Genomic DNA, 21,856 nt, shown 5'->3' with positions numbered 1-21,856 from the left:
GTTTTAGTGCCATTATTTCCATTATTAAATGTTTTATTACTAAAAGAAACATTGTAGTCTAGTTAGTAGAGCAATTTGGCATTGATGTGAAGTATCACAGTTATATTAACTAATATAAAATATACTTTTTTTATTTGTCAACTTTGTACGGTACAAGTTTTAAAAATGAGACGGGACCTCAATAGAATTCTCAGAATCATACTCTCCTATTAGATCTGATACACCAGTGTGTAGCCATTAACCTGCCCCCCTGCAGCACTGTACCCTTTGTGGATGCAAGAAAGAAATCAGCAAGACATATCACACAGAAAACATCTTACCTCCACAGGGGCAGAGGGACAGGTTAATGGTACACTGTGGAGTACCAGCTAAACTTAGAGAGAAGCTATGCTTAAGAGTTCTACTGACACCACAGGGTGCTTGAAAAAGTCCCCAGGATGTGATGACTGGAAATAAAAAATGATATATGAAGTCAATCTAAAGAAGAACACATTAGTTAGGCTAACTTGAGGTCAAAAACAAAAGCTAGGTATGCATTTTGTCTCCCAATAAGAGGCTTGCTTGTCTCTCAGATCATCCCGTTAAACGATGAGCCCCCGGAGCTGGGCGCAGGGTTGAAGTCCGGGCTGGAGTGTCCAGAGGGGGGGAAGGTGTTAATCACAGCAGAGTACCTGTACGCCACAGACGCAGACAGCGATGATGCCAAGCTGACCTACATGCTGGGCCGCACACCAACTCACGGGGCAGTGAGGAGGAGTGGAGTCACAGTGGACAGGTTCACCCAGCTGGACGTCATTCAAGGATTCATCTCTTATGAGCACACTGGTAAGAATCTGAAAGGGAGAGGCACTCGCCTATGAGCAGGTACAGCACATTAAAGTCATTGTAGCTAACAAAATAATTCCACAAATCTTACTCATGTTGCACTTCCATTAGCAACATAGGTCTCACATGTGCACTTTGTAAAGAAACGCATGTTATATTTTAGTTTGAAAACAGACACCTGTTACTACTCTAGGTTAAAAAAATACAAATGTTGCTCGCCTTGCCTTCCAGGAAGTCTGTTACTGCTTTACTTACATAAGTTCACCCCAGCAGTGTCGTCTGGCTGAAAGCAAGTCAGTCATAGGGGAAGCAGCTGATTGATTATTGGAAAGAAAGAAGCCAGTGAAGGGGTGGGGATAATTTCACCCTGTAGGTGAAACAAACAGAGATGCATTCCACCTAGTTTAGTACCAGATATCATGTTTTAAAATGAAAATGCACATTTGCTATCATTTGAGATCTACAGTATTATTATTATTATTATTATTATTATTATTATTATTATTATTATTATTATTATTATTATTATTATTTATTTCTTAGCAGACACCCTTACCCAGGGAGACTTAGTTAATCATCACTCACTTCAATTTCAAGGCATATGTAACAGTGAGTTGATTTGGTTTTGAAGAGGATTAAAAATGACATTCTGATAAACATTTGCTTTACTGCTGTTCTAATAAAACTGCTAACTACTGTATGCTTGACTTATAGCATAATAATGACAAATGGACCTTTGAAGTACAGCAACAGGGTAACAAATAAACACAAATGAAGGATTCTCATTGACTTTAAACTGAGGTTCTTTTTTCACCACTGATGTTAATATTGGATTAAATTGTATTCATAACCCAGACATTACTGACCAATGAGGTAAGCAAACTTTGTATGAATAGATTAGTGTTTATTATCTTTAACGATTCTTAATTCCAGAACAGTATTTTTGTGCAAAGGCAAAGCTCTGAGCCACATCGTTCCCAATAATAAATGACATAAAAGGAAAATAAACACAGAAACACTGAGGTCTGAAATATATTCAATGTTAGCCTTTGTTCTGTTTTCTCAGGGGGCGAGATTGGGCCTAGCCCCTGCTCTGACACGGTCACTCTAATTGTGTCAGATGGCGAGGCTGGCACTGTGGACAGTTGTTGCCAGGACGACACCATCCCGCCAGTGCCCCTGCACGGCTCACTTCCTGTCTATGACCTGAATATTACTGTGCTGCCCATCAACAACCAGCCTCCTTCCATCACAGTGGGTAAGTGCTGCATCATAAGGGATGTTAGTCCACTTAACAGTCACTGCATTCAGGTTTCACAGTGTCACAAATGTCTGTAAGCTTTCTGGACTGCATGTTGTGCCACTGCAACCACCCTGCTATCCACAGCTTCACACACACATTTTATATACCTATACATCTGAGTCATGGTGTGCAATATAAATGTGGCAAATATTTAAAATTAAATACATGTGACATTTTAAACATGAATAAAATAAAATGTATTTGAAAAAAGAATGTTGTAATTATATGATTCCCCAAACTGGGAAAAAAAAAAAAAATCTGATTCACATTTCTATATTATGTTACATCAGGAAATCCAGGATTAATGCTAATCGGGGCCTATGAAACCAGCTATTCATGTTTACAAACAGCAGTTTGGAGTAGTGGTTAGGGCTCTGGACTCTTGACTGGAGGGTCGTGGGTTCAATCCCAGGTGGGGGACACTGCTGCTGTACCCTTGAGCAAGGTACTTTACCTAGATTGCTCCAGTAAAAACACAACTGTATAAATGGGTAATTGTATGTAAAAATAATGTGATATCTTGTAACAATTGTAAGTTGTCCTGGATAAGGGCATCTGCTAAGAAATAAATAATAATAATACAAACTGTCATTTTCTGTTAGCTGCCCCTTTACCTTTATTAGCGCATGTTTCTAGTGCTGAGCTCACAGATTTTCCTTACCTATTGAAGTGTCTCATTTTGGTTCGATTGCATATCCAATCATAAGCAAATATTCAGTTCCCTAAATACATTGCATAAAGCTTTGGTAATGAAATATTAGCAACATTAATTGTAATCGCTTGTAATTGTTTAGCACATGTAATATTGAATTTATTTCAGTTGTGAATATAGAAATGGGTGCAAGGGCTCAAAATATGCTGTTTGAATAACCTGATTATATAGTGCTGCAGATACATTCTTAAGAGTTCGAGTTTGCTGCAGAATCCTATTAGAAAAATACCACAGGCAAGTCAGTTACTAATTTTAAATTAATTAAAATTGAATTTATCAACTCACAAAATTCAGTTAAGTCAGTAACTATAGATGTGAAAAAAGCAATTTAGGAAAATAAGAGCAAAAGAACATAAGAAAAATGATGAACGAGAGGAGGCCATTCGGTCCATCTATGCTTGTCCGGTTCCTAGTAGCTGAAGGATACAATTAATTCAGCATCAACAGCATAACTAGGCAACCCACTCCAAACCCTCTTCTACTAGACAGCCCACTCCAAACCCACCTCTACACTAGACAACCCACTCCAAACCCTCTTCTACTAGACAACCCACTCCAAACCCTCTTAAACACTAGGAAACCCACTCCAAACCCTCTTCTACACTAGGAAACCCACTCCAAACTCTCTTCTACACTGGCCAACCCACTCCAAACCCTCTTCTACTAGACAACCCACTCCAAACCCTCTTCTACACTAGACAACCCACTCCAAACTCTCTTCTACACTAGACAATCCACTCCAAACCTTCTTCTGCATTAGGCAACCCACTCCAAACCCTCTTCTACACTAGACAACCCACTCCAAACTCTCTTCTACACTAGACAATCCACTCCAAACCTTCTTCTGCATTAGGCAACCCACTCCAAACCCTCTTCTACACTGGACAACCCACTCCAAACTCTCTTCTACACTAGACAATCCACTCCAAACCTTCTTCTGCATTAGGCAACCCACTCCAAACCCTCTTCTACACTAGACAACCCACTCCAAACCCTCTTCTACACTAGACAACCCACTCCAAACCCTATTCTACACTAGACAACCCACTCCAAACCCTATTCTACACTAGGCAACCCACTCCAAACCCTCTTCTACACTAGACAACTGACTCGAAACCCTCTTCTACACAAGGCAAACCAATCCAAACCCACCTCTACACTAGGAGACCCACTCCAAACCCACCACGACACAAGGCAACCCACTCCAAACCCACCTCTACACTAGACAACCCACTCCAAACCCTCTTCTACTCTGGGTTTATGTACTGCACTTAAAGTATTGTCTGGGGTTAACTTTATGAATGTTTTTCTAAGATTTAAAAGACTTCAATCGTGCCCCCTAATTTTTGGTTCTAGGCTTTCTTTCAGCATATCTTCAGAACTCATCTTTAAGCTCATCTTTAATCTTTAAGTTATTAGTCTGTTCTATGCAGCACCCTTTGCAGAGCCACTAAATTCACTTTTTTCAGCACGGAATAATTCACCTTTAAGGCAATTAACACATAAGGGACAATTCCTCCAAGTGCTCTTGTTCTCAGACAGCAAGTTGGTTCAAAGTAATTGTATATTGACGGATACTTACAGGAGTTACCATTACACAACCTACCAATTATACAGCACTGCCTGACCATGCAGAATCTCCACCTGAACTGGGAATTCCACTGTCCTTAGATAAACCTGCAATGGAAGCAAGTCCAATGACCGTCTTACCCAAAGAGGGTATTTTATGCCTGAGCTACATTTCCAAGCATGGGAGTCTTTTCTGCCAAATCAGCAGGAAGGGACTGTTAAAAAAATGCAGTTAACGATTGAAAACAGATGGGGTAACCAGAGGGATTTTCATTATTTCCTATTGGGATTGTGCAGTTTATACCAAGTTCCACATCTGGACAAGATTAAAAAGAGTATTGGAGCACAAACAAGGAATGGAATCGCCAATGTGAAAGGCAGTCCAACAATGAAAAGCAAACAGCATGGTAATGACTAGGAGCCTTGTTCATAGTACTCTCACGCTGGAGACTTATAGGACTGCTATGCTAATATTTTATCAGTAATGCAAAATGCGACCAGTTATCATTCAGTAAAGACATCTCTAAGAGCATTACAAAATCCTATTCATGGGTTGTTAGTTTATCTCCTCACCCCCAGATTGACGATCATTAATATTTCTCCTTGTTGAGATGCCTGATCCACTATGGCACCATTAGTGCCATATTCTCCATTCATTATTTATCACTGGAGTAAATGGGAGCAGATGCAGCAAGTCTGGGCATGATGGCTTTATCAGCAACCAGGTGCCAGGAGTCTGGCCTTGTTCCAGGTGGTGTTGGGGAAGGGACAGATGACTTGGCGCTGGAGCCTGGCTGAGGGGTGGCCTCTCTATTACTATATCTCATCTGAGCTCAGCGGCTCTGTGACAGTGTGCCCCACCCCTGTGTGTATTTTATGTTTATATGTTGCATGTGGTGTACTAATGTTGGTGTATATGTATTGGTGCATGGGATATAATGTGGGGTTATGTAGTGTTTTAAAATGTATAATTGTATTTAGACACGAGGATGGCACAATCACTTCACATGCAGATTAAAATGTGTATTGTATGTGAGCACGGGATTGCACAAATTAGTTCACGTCCCGAGATTCAAGTGAATGATGAATTAGTAATTGAATCTCGGCACAGCTGTATATACAGAGGCACAAAACACTCACTCGGGGTTGTGTGTTCGAGAGTCGAGAACAGGCGAGCGAGAGAGAAGGAGAGTAAATAATTAAAGAAAAATAACAAATGCTATTCATGTGAGTCCTTGTTTAGTGTTCGAACACTGTGTTTTCTGTCCGTTTTGGATACCACTTCAATTTGTTTTGTTAAGTGTTTTGTGTTTTGTTCAGACTTTTTATTTATTAAAACGTGTAAGCAAGCACATTTCACAATTTCACTCGCAGTGCTGTGTGTGTTTCTTCCGGGTCTGATGTCATCACGCCACAGGCTCAATACGGTAGAATGCAGTAGTAGGTCCACCATTTTACCTTTGGTGGATTTGTACTGTCATATATTTTTTTCGAATGTCTGTTGCAACACTGGCTATTCCATTTCCAAACAGGAATAATGAAATAAATAAGTCAAAATAATAAATAAAGAAGTCTTCATCAAAAGAGTGATAATCTTAATGGTTATTGTGCGGAAGAGCGATCAAGGTCTCTGAGGGCTATCTGTTGTCCTATCAGTGCTTCTGCACAACCCAGACAATCAGGACCCGTCAACCCCTCTCTTCCGATGGACTGACTACTGTTCAGTGCTCCTGTACTGTCACCACTAGCTGCTAATGATCTTGCTAATATTACTTTCATGGTAATATGCTGGTATTATAATGGTACCCCTGTAATAATCTGAAGTACCTTCAGTGCTATAAAGGGGTTTGCAGCAATCCAATCAAATCATCCCCACAGCTACGAGAGATTGATGCTTGGTAAACGAGTATGTCAGTAACACCCCCCCGCCCCGCCCCGCCCCGCCCCGCCCCACCCCACCCCACCCCACCCCACCAAGCTGTAAATTGGAGCTATCAGTATGATAAACAAAATGTGGTGATCGTGACATATATCAGTAGGATATACAGAACAGTATAGAATAGGAATTAGCTATGAAATTAAGTGATTCTCCAGATATATAGAAAAAAAGAGATTAAAGTGAATGGCCAGTCAGACCCCCATATATCAACAGAATCTGATATTCTCGGTAACTTGTGCTAAATAATGTTAATACCATGTTGCATGACATTTGGATAAGCATTTCTTCAGATATATGCAGTGTGTGTCTTGTGATATCCGTATGTAGTGGACATGTATGTACCACTGCATCAACTATATCCCCTGGGCAGGATCTTGTTCTAGCCTGGGATACGAATAGTTTTATAAATGACCACTAGGGGTGTGCAGCTGTTATTTCTGCATCTTTTTCAACTGTGGCAGCAGTGAGTTAATAAAAGGAGAATCTCTGCAAAACCTGTTAGAGGGGGCAGAAAAAACTGCTTTTAAAGAGCATTTTCAGAAGCAGACACAGTTATTTAAAGGGACAACTTTGCCGGAATAGTAATTTTGTGAGGTTGAACACTGCGAAAATAATTGGACAATCTGATTTGGCGAAACCGTTCTAACTTCCTGCTGTGGAATTTGTTTCGCTTGTTCGGTCGAACAGCCCGGTCTGCTTGGCGAACAGTTCCATGAGGGAAACACGATGGCGCTCCGCAGGTACAGCTATGGCCAAAAGTTTAGCATCACCTAGAATTTTAGGATTGAGACATCATAAAAAAAAAAACAAAAAAAAAAACACTATGAACATAATTTAGATATTTTATTTAACATCATGTAATCAAAGAAACTACAAAAAGTCTACCGGAAGCCATTATAGTTATATAGTATTTCATGTTAGATTTCAAAATGTCACTTTTTTTTCTTTCACTTTTCTTTAAGTATATGGAAAACTACAAAGTGGTATGTAATTCAATATGTTAACATTATTCAGTAGGTTTCATTCAAATGTATTAAGCAAAATTAGTTAATTCTATAGGGTGATGCTAAACCTTTGGCCATAGCTGTACTGTTGATTCTCTGTATTCTAATTAGATAAATGACAACAGTACTTGCAATATTGGCAAACTACAATAAACATAGCCTTGAATGGTGTGTACTATAGCAAGATTTTTTATATATATATTTGACCCAAAATAATATTATTTATGTTATAGTTTATTACATATGACTGAAATAAATCATCACAAAGCAAAAACAGCATACCCAAATCACTGTCAGCCATGATGCTAGAACAGAAAAATAGAACAAATTGATTTTGCAAAAGACTAAAACCTGTTCCTGTTCCACATTGAACAAGTGGAACATGTCTGAGTCTGTTTGCGTCACGAAAGTCTGCCTTTAGTAAGTGAATAATGATCTCAGGCAAAACACACATAATAGGAAATTAGAGATGATGCAAAGCCCTGTGGTCTGTGTACATTTGGTCAAAACGAATTTAGTCTTGTTTCCCCGTTTCTCCTATTGCTCACAGTAGAGTGGGCAATCAGAGCGTGATTGGGTTCATCCTCTATGAGAGGTACAGTATGTGCTTATCATGAATGCAGCCTCAAAATATAATATTGTAACAGTTACCACAGATACTATGCAGTAGCTGATACAGCAATAAAGGAAAAAAAAGGAATGTCCAGAGTTCAAATCCAAGAGGACACCAACGGCTTAATTTTATTGGTTTAGCACTCTAGGAATTACCAACAATTGCACAATTATCAGACCCATATACACCTGAAACTAAATGAGACAAAATTGAAAATAAGAAGCCTAATAGAACCACAAAGTAGGACACCTAGAAAGTGTATACAAGGAAAATAAAGCAAGCAAGAGAGAAAAAAAAAAACTTAGTAAAAACATGCAGTAGATTAAGCTAAGGCTATAGCATAGTATTCTAATAAACTGTAAGAAAACAGTTAATGAATAACTCCTGCAATAACACCAAGAAGTTCCCTTAACACCCTACCCAGCCAATACCCAAAAATATAAATGCAAGAAAATGGACCATCAATATCAATGTTCACAACGCATGACACGACGGTAATGCGTATAAACACGTATGTGACTTCAATTGAACTTGCAGCAAAAACAACAAGAAAACAAACAGTCCAAAAAAAACAAACAGATGAAGTCCCAAATATAACCGCATCCAAGCAAAACGCGATTGTCCCGCAAACAAACTAAATGGCCATTCGACAAAAAATAGTAATCCTCCAGCAGAACGCAAAACAAACAAAAAAAAAAACAATGGCTCAATCTCACCCAGTCCCGATTGCAAGTTGATGTAATGATCTGCGGATGCTGTTACAACCTCCGCCGAAATCCTCCACGTTGCAGACGTGAGTCAAAGTAACAAAACAAAAACAAATAAAAAAAACAACCAAGCTTGAAAAAACAAAGTATCAAAAGAAAAATTATAAACTGAAATAAACCCTGTGTTAGTAATACTGTGCTACATTTCCTCTCTACAGACAGCCAAACAACCCTACACACCAAACACAAGTGTAAGCATGTTTGACTACATACTTAGACGAGAAGCTAAACACAGACTAATACAATAGAACTACACTACTAAGGATACATAAACTAAAATTCTAAATAATAGAATATCCAGTCTCCAAAGCATAGACGAAAAATGGGTCTTACCCTTACCGTCTCTTCCAATCCTTTTAAATCCAGGGAGAAACTATACCCTGCCTCTAAAAGGTACGGCAAGGCAGATGAGACTTTCATTGCCTTATAATAATATGTGGCACATGCCACAATATCAATATCATAAAATATCATTATTATGATTGTAAAGTTCACCTAGATTACATTCGGCACAGAAAATCGAATTTTTCTTATTAGATTTCATTGTATAAAAGTTTTTGTAAGGACAAGTGCCATTTTGAGACTTAGACGCTGAGTGACGTGTGTGGTGCAGCCATTTTCAGTTGCTGTCTTCCTATTTCGACCCAGCCTTCTTGTCCAAATTATTTTACACCTACAATTTTGTTTTTAATACATTTAATACCTTTTAAACTTTCTTCATACCCGTCAGCATGTAAATCTGATAATCTGAACATTTAAAAAAAGTCAAATAAATATTTGGGGCCGGTATTACCCATGATGCTGACGCCCCAAAAACAGATGATTGGTTAGTGGTATGTGGCAGGAAAATATACCTGTTTGAATTATTAACCTTTCAGGAGAGGTTTTTGAGATATATGGGTTGGAGTAAGTGATGCGCACTATGGACGTACAACAATGCTACATCCTGGTACCACACTGCATAAAACATATTGCTGGTTATCCACATTGGGATAAATAACCTGACTCGGGGAGAATCCACTTATAATATCCTTAGGGCTATGCAGGAGTTATTTGTCACAGTTAAGAGAGCTTCTCCCCATAAAGTTTGTATTGCTTTAAGCTCTATTTTACCCAGGCCCTGTGATGATGCATCAAGGTCTGGAGTTGTGATGGCAGCTTCTTCTTCGTCGTCTTCTTTCACAACTCCCTAGTCAGAAGCAATAGTTTTTCAGACCAGATGGCCTTTACCTCAGTGCTGAGGTCAAAAAAGAACATTTTTAACTTATTTTAAACAGATGTCAAGAGTCAAGAGTAAGAATGCTTTCAAAAATAGACATGTTAATAGTTTATATTTATCAATTAACAAAATGTAAAGTGAGTGAACAGAAGAAAAATCTACATCAAATCAATATTTGTTGTGACCACCCTTTGCCTTCAAAACAGCATCAATTCTTCTAGGTACACTTGCACACAGTTTTTGAAGGAACTCGGCAGGTAGGTTGGCGCAAACATCTTGGAGAACTAACCACAGTTCTTCTGTGGATTTAGGCAGCCTCAGTTGCTTCTCTCTCTTCATGTAATCCCAGACATGAAGAGAGAGCTCTGTGGGGGCCATACCATCACTTCCAGGACTCCTTGTTCTTCTTTACGCTGAAGATAGTTCTTAATGACTTTCGCTGTATGTTTGGGGTCGTTGTCATGCTGCAGAATAAATTTGGGGCCAATCAGATGCCTCCCTGATGGTATTGCATGATGGATAAGTATCTGCATGTACTTCTCAGCATTGAGGAGACCATTAATTCTGACCAAATCCCCAACTCCATTTGCAGAAATGCAGCCCCAAACTTGCAAGGAACCTCCACCATGCTTCACTGTTGCCTGCAGACACTCATTCATGTACCGCTCTCCAGCCCTTCGGCGAACAAACTGCCTTCTGCTACAGCCAAATATTTCAAATTTTGACTCATCAGTCCAGAGCACCTGCTGCCATTTTTCTGCACCCCAGTTCCTGTGTTTTCGTGCATAGTTGAGTCGCTTGGCCTTGTTTCCACGTCGGAGGTATGGCTTTTTGGCCGCAAGTCTTCCATGAAGACCACTTCTGACCAGACTTCTCCGGACAGTAGATGGGTGTACCAGGGTCCCACTGTTTTCTGCCAATTCTGAGCTGATGGCACTGCTGGACAACTTCCGATTGCGAAGGGAACTAAGCATGATGTGTCTTTCATCTGCTGCAGTAAGTTTCCTTGGCCGACCACTGCGTCTACGGTCCTCAATGTTGCCCGTTTCTTTGTGCTTCTGCAAAAGAGCTTGGACAGCACATCTGGAAACCCCTGTCTGCCTTGAAATTTCTGCCTGGGAGAGACCTTGCTGATGCAGTATAACTACCTTGTGTCTTGTTGCTGTGCTCAGTCTTGCCATGGTGTATGACTTTTGACAGTAAACTGTCTTCAGCAACCTCACCTTGTTAGCTGAGTTTGGCTGTTCCTCACCCAGTTTTATTCCTCCTACACAGTTGTTTCTGTTTCAGTTAATGATTGTGTTTCAACCTACATATTGAAATGATGATCATTAGCACCTGTTTGGTATAATTGTTTAATCATACACCTGACTATATGCCTACAAATTCCCTGACGTTGTGCAAGTGTACCTAGAAGAATTGATGCTGTTTTGAAGGCAAAGGGTGGTCACACCAAATATGGATTTGATTTAGATTTTTCTTCTGTTCACTCACTTTGCATTTAGTTAATTGATAAATATAATCTATTAACATGTCTATTTTTGAAAGCATTCTTACTTTAAAGCATTTTTTCACACCTGCCTAAAACCTTTGCACAGTACTGTATATATATATATATATATATATATATATATATATATATATATATATATATATATATATATATATATATATATGAATGATATATATGAATATCAATTTGTTCTCTTCCCAGGCGACATGTTTGTGGTGGACGAGGGCTCCTCAGCTGGTCTGCTGCCTGATTCTCTGAGCGCCTCTGATGACGACACCTTCCCTGAGGGGCTGCACTTCCTCCTGGAGACCCCCCCACAGTACGGCTACCTGGAGAACATCCTCCCCTCCCCCGGCTACGAGAAGAGCAACGCCGGCCTCAGCGTGGGTAAGGCACCACTGTCTCTACGGCAACCACAATAAAAGCCTTCCATTTAGTAGCAACCCGTTCCAGGACTATATTATTGCTCCAGTCTTATTCTTGGTGTTATTTATGGGGTTTACTGTTTGGATTATATCAAACTGTAACATACCCTGGCCTACAAAAAATTGGGTTTCTGGTCTGGTACGACAGTCAACACTTGCCTTGGCAGTTACCAGCACAGAAGTTCATTTTTGGGGGTGAAATGAGGAACAAATATTCTTATCAGTCATTTTGATTTCATTGGTAAATAGATACAATTAAATGGACATCTTGCATACTAAAAGTTTTTTTCCTGTTTTTAAAGTGGACAATTATCCTGTGTTGGTATCCAGGGGTAACAACACAGGCAATACACCCCCCCCCCCCTCCCCTTTCCCTTCCCCTTTCCCTTCCCCCTTTACAAACCACAAACCACTAAGATATTTGGTTAAAGTATGTATTCACTGTATACGGATACAAAATACAGCATACCAACCAACCTAATTTTACTTTTAAGAGGCAAACAATCATAGAATCTTAGAGGCAAAGTCAATTATAGTATTATAATTGACTAATTGAATAATATTAAAGAAATTACAATATCAGAATGTCCATCAGAAATTATTTGATCTGTGTGAGTGTGGGGGGGGGGGGGGGGGGGGATTCTCCTGGTGCACTCAGACTGTCAGCTAAGATCAGCCCCACGTGCTGGTGAATGTTGCTATATGGAAGGCCATCCGGGTCAAAAATGCGTTATTTAGTATGCATTTCAAATATTTAGTTTACGTATTGATTTGGACCAATCAGAATACATAAAATGCTATGTGTTCTAAATAAATGAACTGCACATTATCTACGTAGGGGCTGGTCACTTTACAGTAGTACTGACATAGGGGCTGGTCATTGTACAGTAGTACCTACGTAGGGGCTGGCCATTTTACAGTAGTACCTAAGTTGGGGCTGGTCATTTTACAGTAGTACCTAAGTTGGGGCTGGTCATTTTACAGTAGTACCTAAGTTGGGGCTGGTCATTTTACAGTAGTATCTAAGTAAGGGCTGGTCATTTTACAGTAGTACCTACGTAGGGGCTGGTCATTTTACAGTAGTACCTACGTAGGGGCTGGTCATTTTACAGTAGTACCTAAGTTGGGGCTGGTCATTTTACAGTAGTACCTACGTAGGGGCTGGTCATTTTACAGTCATGCAGCGTAATTACAAGAGTAGCCAATCACCTTCATGATAATTCTTTTTTTCAATTTCAGACATGAAAAATGCTTAAAAAAAATCAAGAATAAGGAAAACTGCAAATCACAGCGGCGAGAGATTTTCTTCTACGGTGCAAATATAGATTTGCTGAGTGCTGAGACAGACAGTATTGACTGTGACACGGTTCAGTTTATATTGACAGTGTACACAATCGTTTTTTTATTTTTAATTATATTTATTTCAATTTGACACTAAAATATTGAGTTCCCATAGCTAATATTAGATTCAATGTCAGACCTTTCAACACTTGTTTAAAATGACATATTAGTTACAGTGGGGTTATCACCGAATTAAAGCAATTTCTAAGGCTCTGAAACCGCCGGTTGATGCTCGTCTTGGAGGATCCGGGTCTATCCAGCTTTCACTAGATTTTACCCAATGCCAAGTCCATATACCGCCACGAATTGGGCGGGAATGGCAGATGTAAGGCGACTTTTAATTGGATAATTTATTACACTTAATATTTTCTTTAAATTCATTAATTGGTTCTGATTTTGCTTTCAATGATCTGATTGGTCAAATTAGTATGTTAATAATTAGAATTACAACACATACTAAAGTCAAATTAGAACTTGTACTTCATATTTGAAAAGTGTACTACAGTACATAACGCATTTTTGACCCGGATGGCCTTCTATATTACTGTTCACTCTATTTGCTAAATAAAAGAGCTCTCTATTTTGAAAGATAAAAGTTGTACACTTAGATTCTTACCACAGCTACAATATATATATATATATATATATATATATATATATATATATATATATATTGTGAGGGATTGGTTAAAGGAAGGTGAATGACAACGTAAACCAACTGGTTGGTAAACAAAGAAAATTAATAAAAAGTGTTTGGGATCAAAAATGAATGGGTTAAAAAAAATACACTTTGTAAATAATAACTGTGTGTTAAGGAAAGTACAAATACAAATAAAAAGTATGGTTTAAAATAAATGTTTAATATTATGCAGAGACAATACCTGGGGGACAATAGGACCAGGTGGAAGCTACTGGAGTCAAGGCTGGCTCCAGTTCAAATTAATTGTCCAATTTCATGACCTGTAAATTGTTTAATAATATAATTGGTTACCATTTAAAATATCTGTTTTGTGAGTGTTTTGGTGAGGGTGATGGTAGGAGCTGAGTGGGAGAGTGGGAGAGTGGGAGAGTGGGAGAGTGGGAGAGTGGGAGAGTGGGAGAGTGGGAGAGTGGGAGAGTAAAAACACGGAAAAAGAATATTCGTATTGTGAGAACTGGTTAACGACATTTTGGAAAGGTATTTGGATTACGATTTTGGTTTTGGAGACGAGGTAACAGGCTTAGCCTGCCCCGTCATTAGGTAGGGAACGATTTGTTTAGTTAGGACCCGAGACTGGGTTAGGTTTTGTTTTCTTTATTTTCTTTTTCAGTCTGTAAATTATAAACATACGCTACGGCGTTTCCTTGCACCTGGTTGTCAAGTGTCTGATTGAAGCAAAGCCTGGGATAGGAACGCAGATTGTTTTATTGTTTTGTTAATTGTTTTATTTGTAATTATCCCCTGCACCTGGTGATCATTGTAAATTAGAGCCAGGTGCAGGGTATATAAAGGAAGCAGCCAGTCTGTTCAGGGCTGCTGGTGTGTTTAGAAGCCCGCTTGACAGTGTGGTCAAGCGTACAAAGAAAAGGTAGTGTGAAAACCTTTTTTTTCTGTGTTAAACCTGTGTGGTTTGATGTGTTTGTTTGGCAGGTAAACGGCTTAGCCGTCCTATGAGCTAGTCAGGGACCTGCCTGTATAGTCAGTGCTCCAACAAGGAGCTAGGTGTTTATTTTTGTTTGTGTTTTATTTGTGTATTAAAAATAGCACGTTAGCACTTAAACTCCATTTCTCGTGTCCTGGGTCTTCTTTAAAAGGGGCAAACAAACGACGGTGAGTGCCGGCCGGGTTGTGGTACCTGAAGCATAATCAACAAGTACAGAGAAACATCATCTGTAATTGACAAACCCAGGACTGGAAGACCCAAAAAGCTGTCTAAAAAGGATGAGCAGTATTTCAAGATAATAAGCTTAAGGAATAGAAAGAAGACAAGTGTTGAATTGACAACATAACTGGCAGAAGGCACAGGTGTCATTGTCCATCAAATCAACAGTATTAAAGTCACTTAAATTAGGACTTAAAGGATGTGTTGCAGTAAAAAAGGGGAACAAGACTAAAAGGCTAAAATATGCACAAGAACACAGAAATTGGACTATGGAACAATGGTCAAAGGTGCTTTGGACTGTTGATGGATGGACAACGACACCTGTGCCATCTGCCAGTTCTATTGTCAGTTCAACACTTGTCTTCTTTCTGTTCCTTTAGGATATTATCTTTTTCATGTTTATTTTATTTGGCCACTTTGTTTATTGCGAAGACACATCAATGGCATGTATTATTTAAAAAAAATGCGTTGTTATGGTAAAGTGGCTGCTGATTATGAACAGGTGCAGAGGTAATGCAGTGCAGGAATAAACATACAGAGATTTGTAATCCGGTATGGAAAATAATTGTTTTATTTTTGTTATAATCCAGGTCTGGTGACCAAATTAATAAGCAGTGATGTGTAAAACATGGAGAACAGTAACAGGGATTGCAGCCCTAAACAATAAACACTGTATCTCTCCCACAATATACAACCACGGTAACCAGTCCTGGGTGCGTGCTGTAGTGCTCGTGGTGGGTGATACAGTTTAAAGAGTGACAACTAGTGCAGTGCTGTTCCGGGTTCAGTGCTGGCCCTTAGCGACTGCTCTGGAACGTGTTAGTCGTCTGTAAACACACAAGTAACAATTATAGACAAGGCAACACTCATGATACTCTTAATACACAGTGCATGGGTCCTTCTATTTCAAAACCAAAAGCGAAGGAAAAGATTTACGATTCTCTGGTCCCTTTATGCTGTCACGCATGACCCCTTGGTAAACGATTTCAGCTGTCTCTATTGCCTGCAGCTGTTACCTTGTTTACCTTCCAGGTCAATACGTTCCTGCAACGGAATCTCGCCTTCCAGGCTGACTGACTTCCCGACCCAGGAAATGAACTGTCAGGCCAGCCCGTCCAAAGACATCCCCTTTTGCTACTTAGCGCCCTCACAGGTCGGGAGGGAGATTTACAACCAGAACTCATTATATTTCTGTCACAGTTGTCTACTTTGTTTTTACTTGAAATACACACAAGATTTAACTACTGTATTGCTTTCTTTGTTTTGTAGTTAATTCACAAGGGTAAAGTAAGGCCTTTCATACTTCTGGGATATTTTCAAATTTAATACAGTGTTACATATAATGGCTTTCATAACGTTTTGAAAACGAATATCCGAATGAATATCTAAATCTTGACCGAATATTTGAACATAAATTCCATGATCGTCCCAGCACTAAATATTTTAAATACAGTGAACCAGTGTGATCATTGAAAATTCATCTGAAATACTTCACTACAGGACCTATTCTTTTCTGAAGTTTAATCTTCCAGTGATAACATAATATCCATGGCATCAGAGTGCAGCCTAATGCCTCCCAAGAGTTACAGCAGATCACCCCAGCTCTTGTGGTTGATGATACATAAGCCACATGGGATGGAAAACATGTTTCTGGTATAAATGCTGTGTGCATGCAAAAGAAGAGCTGGGTAACTCATGCGCCACATGGTGAGAATGAGAACATGTCAGAAAATAGTAAAAATAACAATTAGTCCTCAGTCACTACCGCCTATACGCAGTGTCAAGGGAGCTACTTTAAAAAAGTAATCCATTACAGTTACAAGTTACGTGAACTAAATTGTAACTAGTTACAGTTACAAATAGTTACTTCTCAGGCACAGTTTACATTTTACATAGATATTGTTTCTGGTTGGGTCAGGTTGCAGCTCGAAATATTCACTTTTTTCCTCCTCTGACACAATTTTCTAGCAGGATGATATGAAAAGCACGTTTGTGACATATATGGCTTGACTTGCACTGGTGAAGCACTTTCTGAATTCCAATTTAACCACACATAACAAAAACTATGTCACTTTTTTACATCAAATGTAATCCATTACCTGTCTGAAAAATAACCACAGCAGTTACAAGATGTAATCCGATTACAGTAACGCTACATGTAATGTGTTACTCCCCAACACTGCATATACTATGCTAATGAAGATGATGCACTTTCCATGCAGTTCCTTAGAGTGTGCCCACTAATGCTTGCTCCATGCGCAGTCTCTTTCAGCACTCAGCACCTCCAGCATGGCTACATCCACTACGTGCAGTCCCAGCACCAGGGCCTGGAACCTACAGCTGATCACTTCATGGTTGCCGTTAGCGATGGGGTCCACAAGTCCATAGCGAGGCCTTTCTATGTCATCATCAACCCCACCAATGATGAGAGTCCGCTGCTGCACCTTGGGAACCTCACAGTGAGTCACCCAGCTGCCATGTACTAATCCAAACCAGATAAAGACAAGAACATAACATGAAACGTGAATGCCCACCAGTGTGATAACAGAAACATTACAGTGCTCCCACTTTATAATGCTGTAGTCAGGAGCAATAGGTAAGAGACCAGCGATGTCCATACCAGCTTATAACCAAGCTTGGTCCTCTTTCAATTATTATTTTTCAGGAGCTCACAAAGTAAGGTTCAATCAGTCACCTTTAAGAGCACGTAGATTTGGAATACTATAAAACCTATTCATTACATATCCGGTTTTGCCACTCAGTTTATGGGTAATTTCTGACCAGCTCAGCTCTCAGCAATAGGAAAGCACCAGGTACTGTATGATTGACGCTCAATTAATTTGCTGTGGTTCAATAATAAATATGTTACTCTAAAAGAGGAATTATTTATTACTGTATTTTGTAAGCCCCTGAAAAATGTACATAGAAAAGAAGCAATACATTTCATACCCTGTTCCGAGGTTAAAAAAAGGGCTACTTATAACATATAACTGTACCTTTTAACTGTTGAGCATTCATAGTACTACAGTTTGTGACTTGTTCAATAATCCATTAGTAATACCTTTTCATATTGTATATTAAAGTGTTACAGAACATCCTGCAATGTTTACAAGAAACTCATTACTTTATACCAGAGTGACCATATTGTAACTCTCAGCATAAAATATTTATGGGAATATTACCCAACGACCCAACATGTAAAATCCTATGCATTCATAACATTACAGCTAGCAATAATCCAGGTAAAAGAAAAACAGGACCGATTCAGGGTTCAATTGACCACATTTATTAGGAATTTATTATTATTAAGAAGAAAACTATCTTTGTCAATTATTGTATTATATGGTTACAAAACCTTTCCACAGGAAACACTTTAAACAATAAGAAACTATAAATATTTTAAAGCAAAATAAATGAATAAAAATAAAATCTGGTACCATTATCAATCTGCTGCTGGTCAAACATCTCTTAAAACCCTTTAATTTAACCCCTCTGCTGAGGCCTTTGTGATGCTCTGTGCTACAGGAATTGTGTGATTTTTTGGGAAATTACCATATGTTCCCTTTCAGATACACCAGGCAAAGTTTTCATTGGTACCAAGTTTTTGTGTTTTTTTGTTTGGTCACAAAATACAGCTATTGTTGTAAACAAAATGCTACTTTTTCATAAAATGTATTATACCCACATCACATTTAGGCCCGTATGAATAAAACTGTCTCCTTTATTTTGCCAGTAATAGTATTTAACATGACAGTAGTTCATTGGGCGAGGCATACTGTCAAAAAACATCACTCGTGACATTAGAATAACGTGCCCTTAGAGACCAGTGTTCTCATTAGCATATTATTTGTCTGATTCATAAATCTGTATTGTGTCGTTAATTGGACCTTATTGGCATAATAAACGTGCCTCATAATTAACAGGCAGAGAATGAGACGTGTCTTAACTGTATAATTTCCTAGCATAATTTTGGTGTTTAGGAACATGTATTTAAGCCAATAGTAATAATATCAAACGTTAAGCCAATAGTAATAATATCAAACATAATATCAAATGATTAATTATCCAATAATTAAGTAATTTAAGTATTTTGTTATTTGTAATGCATACTTTTAAATTCCATTGTTAACTTGTCTGAAAAAGATAGGTATACGTACTGGTTGGAAACATAAAAATCTGGTTTATTGTAGCCTATTCATTGTCTAAGTGGCAGGCTTCGTGTGCTTGTGTGGGCTGTACATCAAGATATATTGGAAGATATATGATTTCCTCCCAGAAAGACCCTGCAGATTTGAGCTGCGACTTGACCCTCTGGATTACTCTGATGATGTCAGCAGGTATCAATTTAGGAGGAGCACAATTACTCACCTTTGCGGAGAACGAGAACATCAGCTGAAGAGATGAACCGCTAGAAACAAGGCTGTTCCCGTAAAATGAAAGTTACAAACTCACTGCATGATTTGTATTTGATGTTATTTTCCTATATTGATCACTGTCCTTGCACAGAAATCTAGTACTGCACTTTACATATTTTTCATATGATTCCATCTACTGATAGAGGAGCTCAAGTTATTTCAAAGTAAATTATATTTCATTACACCCCCCAACACGTACGTGTGTTTACTATTTACAGCTCTGGACAAAAGTGTTGCATCACCCGTTAGAATGAACGCATTTTGCTTCATAAAGTCGAATGAAAACTGCTGAATAATGTTACGTTAACATTGAATTACATCCCGCTTTGTAGTTTTCCAATGATACTTAACAGAAAACGGACAAATTTTAAAATTTGACATTTTGAAATCTGTACTATGGCTTCTGGTAGACTTTTGCTATATCATTTTGTCGTTTCTTTGATTACATGATGTTAAATAAAAGATTTCTCTCTCTCTCTTTCTCTCTCTCTCTCTCTCTCTCTCTCTCTCTCTCTCTCTCTCTCTCTCTCTCTCTCTCTCTCTATATATATATATATATATATATACACTACCAGTCAAAAGTTTTAGAACACCCCCATTTTTCCAGTTTTTATTGAAATTTAAGCAGTTCAAGTCCAGTGAATAACCTGAAATGGTACAAAGGTAAGCGGTAAACTGCCAGAGGTTAAAAAAAAAAGTTTAGGTTACCAAAAACAGAAAAATAATGTACATTTCAGAGTTATACAAAAAGGCCTTTTTCAGGGAACAGGTAATGGGTTAACAACTTACAGCTGTTCTGCAGCAATGGAAGTAAATTAAGCCTTGAAAGTTGATGCTAACAATTCCTACAGGTGTCCCAACTTTTGTTGATTATTACAAACCCTCTGTCTGTATAAAAGCAGTGTTGGAACAGACTGTGTTACTACACCCTCTTAAGCATTATTTGGACAGTATTGTACTGCAGGAAGTAGTATATTGCTCTCATAATGGCGAGAAAAAGGCAATTAACAAAGGAAGACAGACAGACCATTATAACCCTTAAAAGTGTAGGTCTTTCCTTTAGAGAAATTGCAAAGAAAGCCAAGGTGTCAGTGAGTACAGTTTCCTACACCATCAAAAGGCACTTGGAAACTGGAGGAAACTCTGACAGGAAGAGGTCTGGCAGACCCAAAGCCACAACAGAATCAGAAGACAAGTTTCTGAGAGTCAACAGCTTGGGTGATAGGTGGCTCACAGGACAACAGCTTCAAGCACAGCTTAACACTGGTCGAAGTAAGCAAGTCTCAGTTTCAACTGTGAAGAGAAGACTTCGAGCGCAGGTTTGACAGGTCGAGTGGCAGTAAGAAAGCCATTGCTAAGATGGCAAAATAAGAAAAAGAGGCTTGCCTGGGCCATGAAGCACCGCCAGTGGACTACTGAAGACTGGAAGAAGGTCTTATGGACCGATGAATCCAAATTTGAAATCTTCAGTTCATCACGCAGGGTTTTTTGTACGCCGTCGAGTAGGTGAAAGGATGGTTCCTCTGTGTGTGACACCAACTGTCAAACATGGAGGAGCAAGCGTGATGGTCTGGGGCTCTTTTGCTGGATCCAGAGTCGGCGACTTGAACAGAGTGAGTGGCACCCTGAACCAAAACTGCTACCACAGCATTTTGCAGCGCATGCAATACCCTCTGGTATACGCCTAGTTGGTCAGGGGTTCATCCTACAGCAAGATAATGACCCAAAACATACCTCCAGGCTATGTCAGAACTACCTTAGAAGAAAAGAACAAAAAAAAAAAAAAAACATGGAATGGCCAGCACAGTCTCCAGACTTAAACCCCATCGAGCTGGTTTGAGATGAACTGGACAGAAGGGTGGTGAAAGCAAAGCAACCTACAAGTGCAACACATTTGTGGGAACTTCTGCAACAGTGTTGGGAAGAACTTTCCGAACAATATTTGATTTCCATTGTAGAAAGAATGCCACGAGTGTGTTCGGCTGTTATATCTAAAGGTGGTTACTTTGATGAGTCAAAAATTTAGATTCAATTTTGTTAAACAAAACGATTCCATGATTTCTTTTTTATCTCCAATTGTTTATTTGTTCTATGCTTTAATTTCAGAGTACACTGAGACATTAAACTGCGTAGGTTTCAATAAAAACTGGAAAAATGGAGGTGTTCTAAAACTTTTGACCGGTAGTGTATATATATATATATTTGGCCATACCTGCTGAAAAATACATATTCTTTTTAGTTTTAGAGAATCTTTTTGTATGGTAATGTGTCCTCTGTCCTATATAAAACCAAATGTTTAAGAATTAAACATGAAATTAAACCGCTACACAATTGGAAATTAAAAATTAC

General features: G+C 38.8%; 1 protein-coding gene and 1 long non-coding RNA gene across 3 annotated transcripts in view; one reads left to right on the top strand and one right to left on the bottom strand.

The window, feature by feature from the left end:
- frem1b (Fras1 related extracellular matrix 1b) overlaps nt 1-21,856 on the top strand; it is a 157,792-nt gene that overhangs the window by 70,075 nt on the left and 65,861 nt on the right. For both annotated transcript variants that reach the window (XM_059031962.1, XM_034017493.3), the window contains 4 exons: nt 573-825; nt 1,892-2,083; nt 11,666-11,851; nt 17,355-17,551. In XM_059031962.1, coding sequence (XP_058887945.1) covers nt 573-825; nt 1,892-2,083; nt 11,666-11,851; nt 17,355-17,551 — 828 coding nt within the window. The remainder of the gene's footprint in view (nt 1-572; nt 826-1,891; nt 2,084-11,665; nt 11,852-17,354; nt 17,552-21,856) is intronic.
- LOC131738154 (uncharacterized) lies at nt 769-9,117 on the bottom strand. Its single transcript, XR_009329684.1, has 3 exons — nt 9,066-9,117; nt 1,081-1,192; nt 769-833 (listed from the first exon to the last, which is right to left on the bottom strand). It is a non-coding gene; the product is annotated as an uncharacterized LOC131738154 (long non-coding RNA).

Source organism: Acipenser ruthenus, chromosome 10 (assembly GCF_902713425.1).
Source record: "Acipenser ruthenus chromosome 10, fAciRut3.2 maternal haplotype, whole genome shotgun sequence".
NCBI classification, from domain to species: Eukaryota; Metazoa; Chordata; class Actinopteri; order Acipenseriformes; family Acipenseridae; genus Acipenser; species Acipenser ruthenus.
The sequence above is the reverse complement of the archived record's forward strand: the minus strand, read 5'-3'. Positions and strand labels throughout refer to the sequence as shown.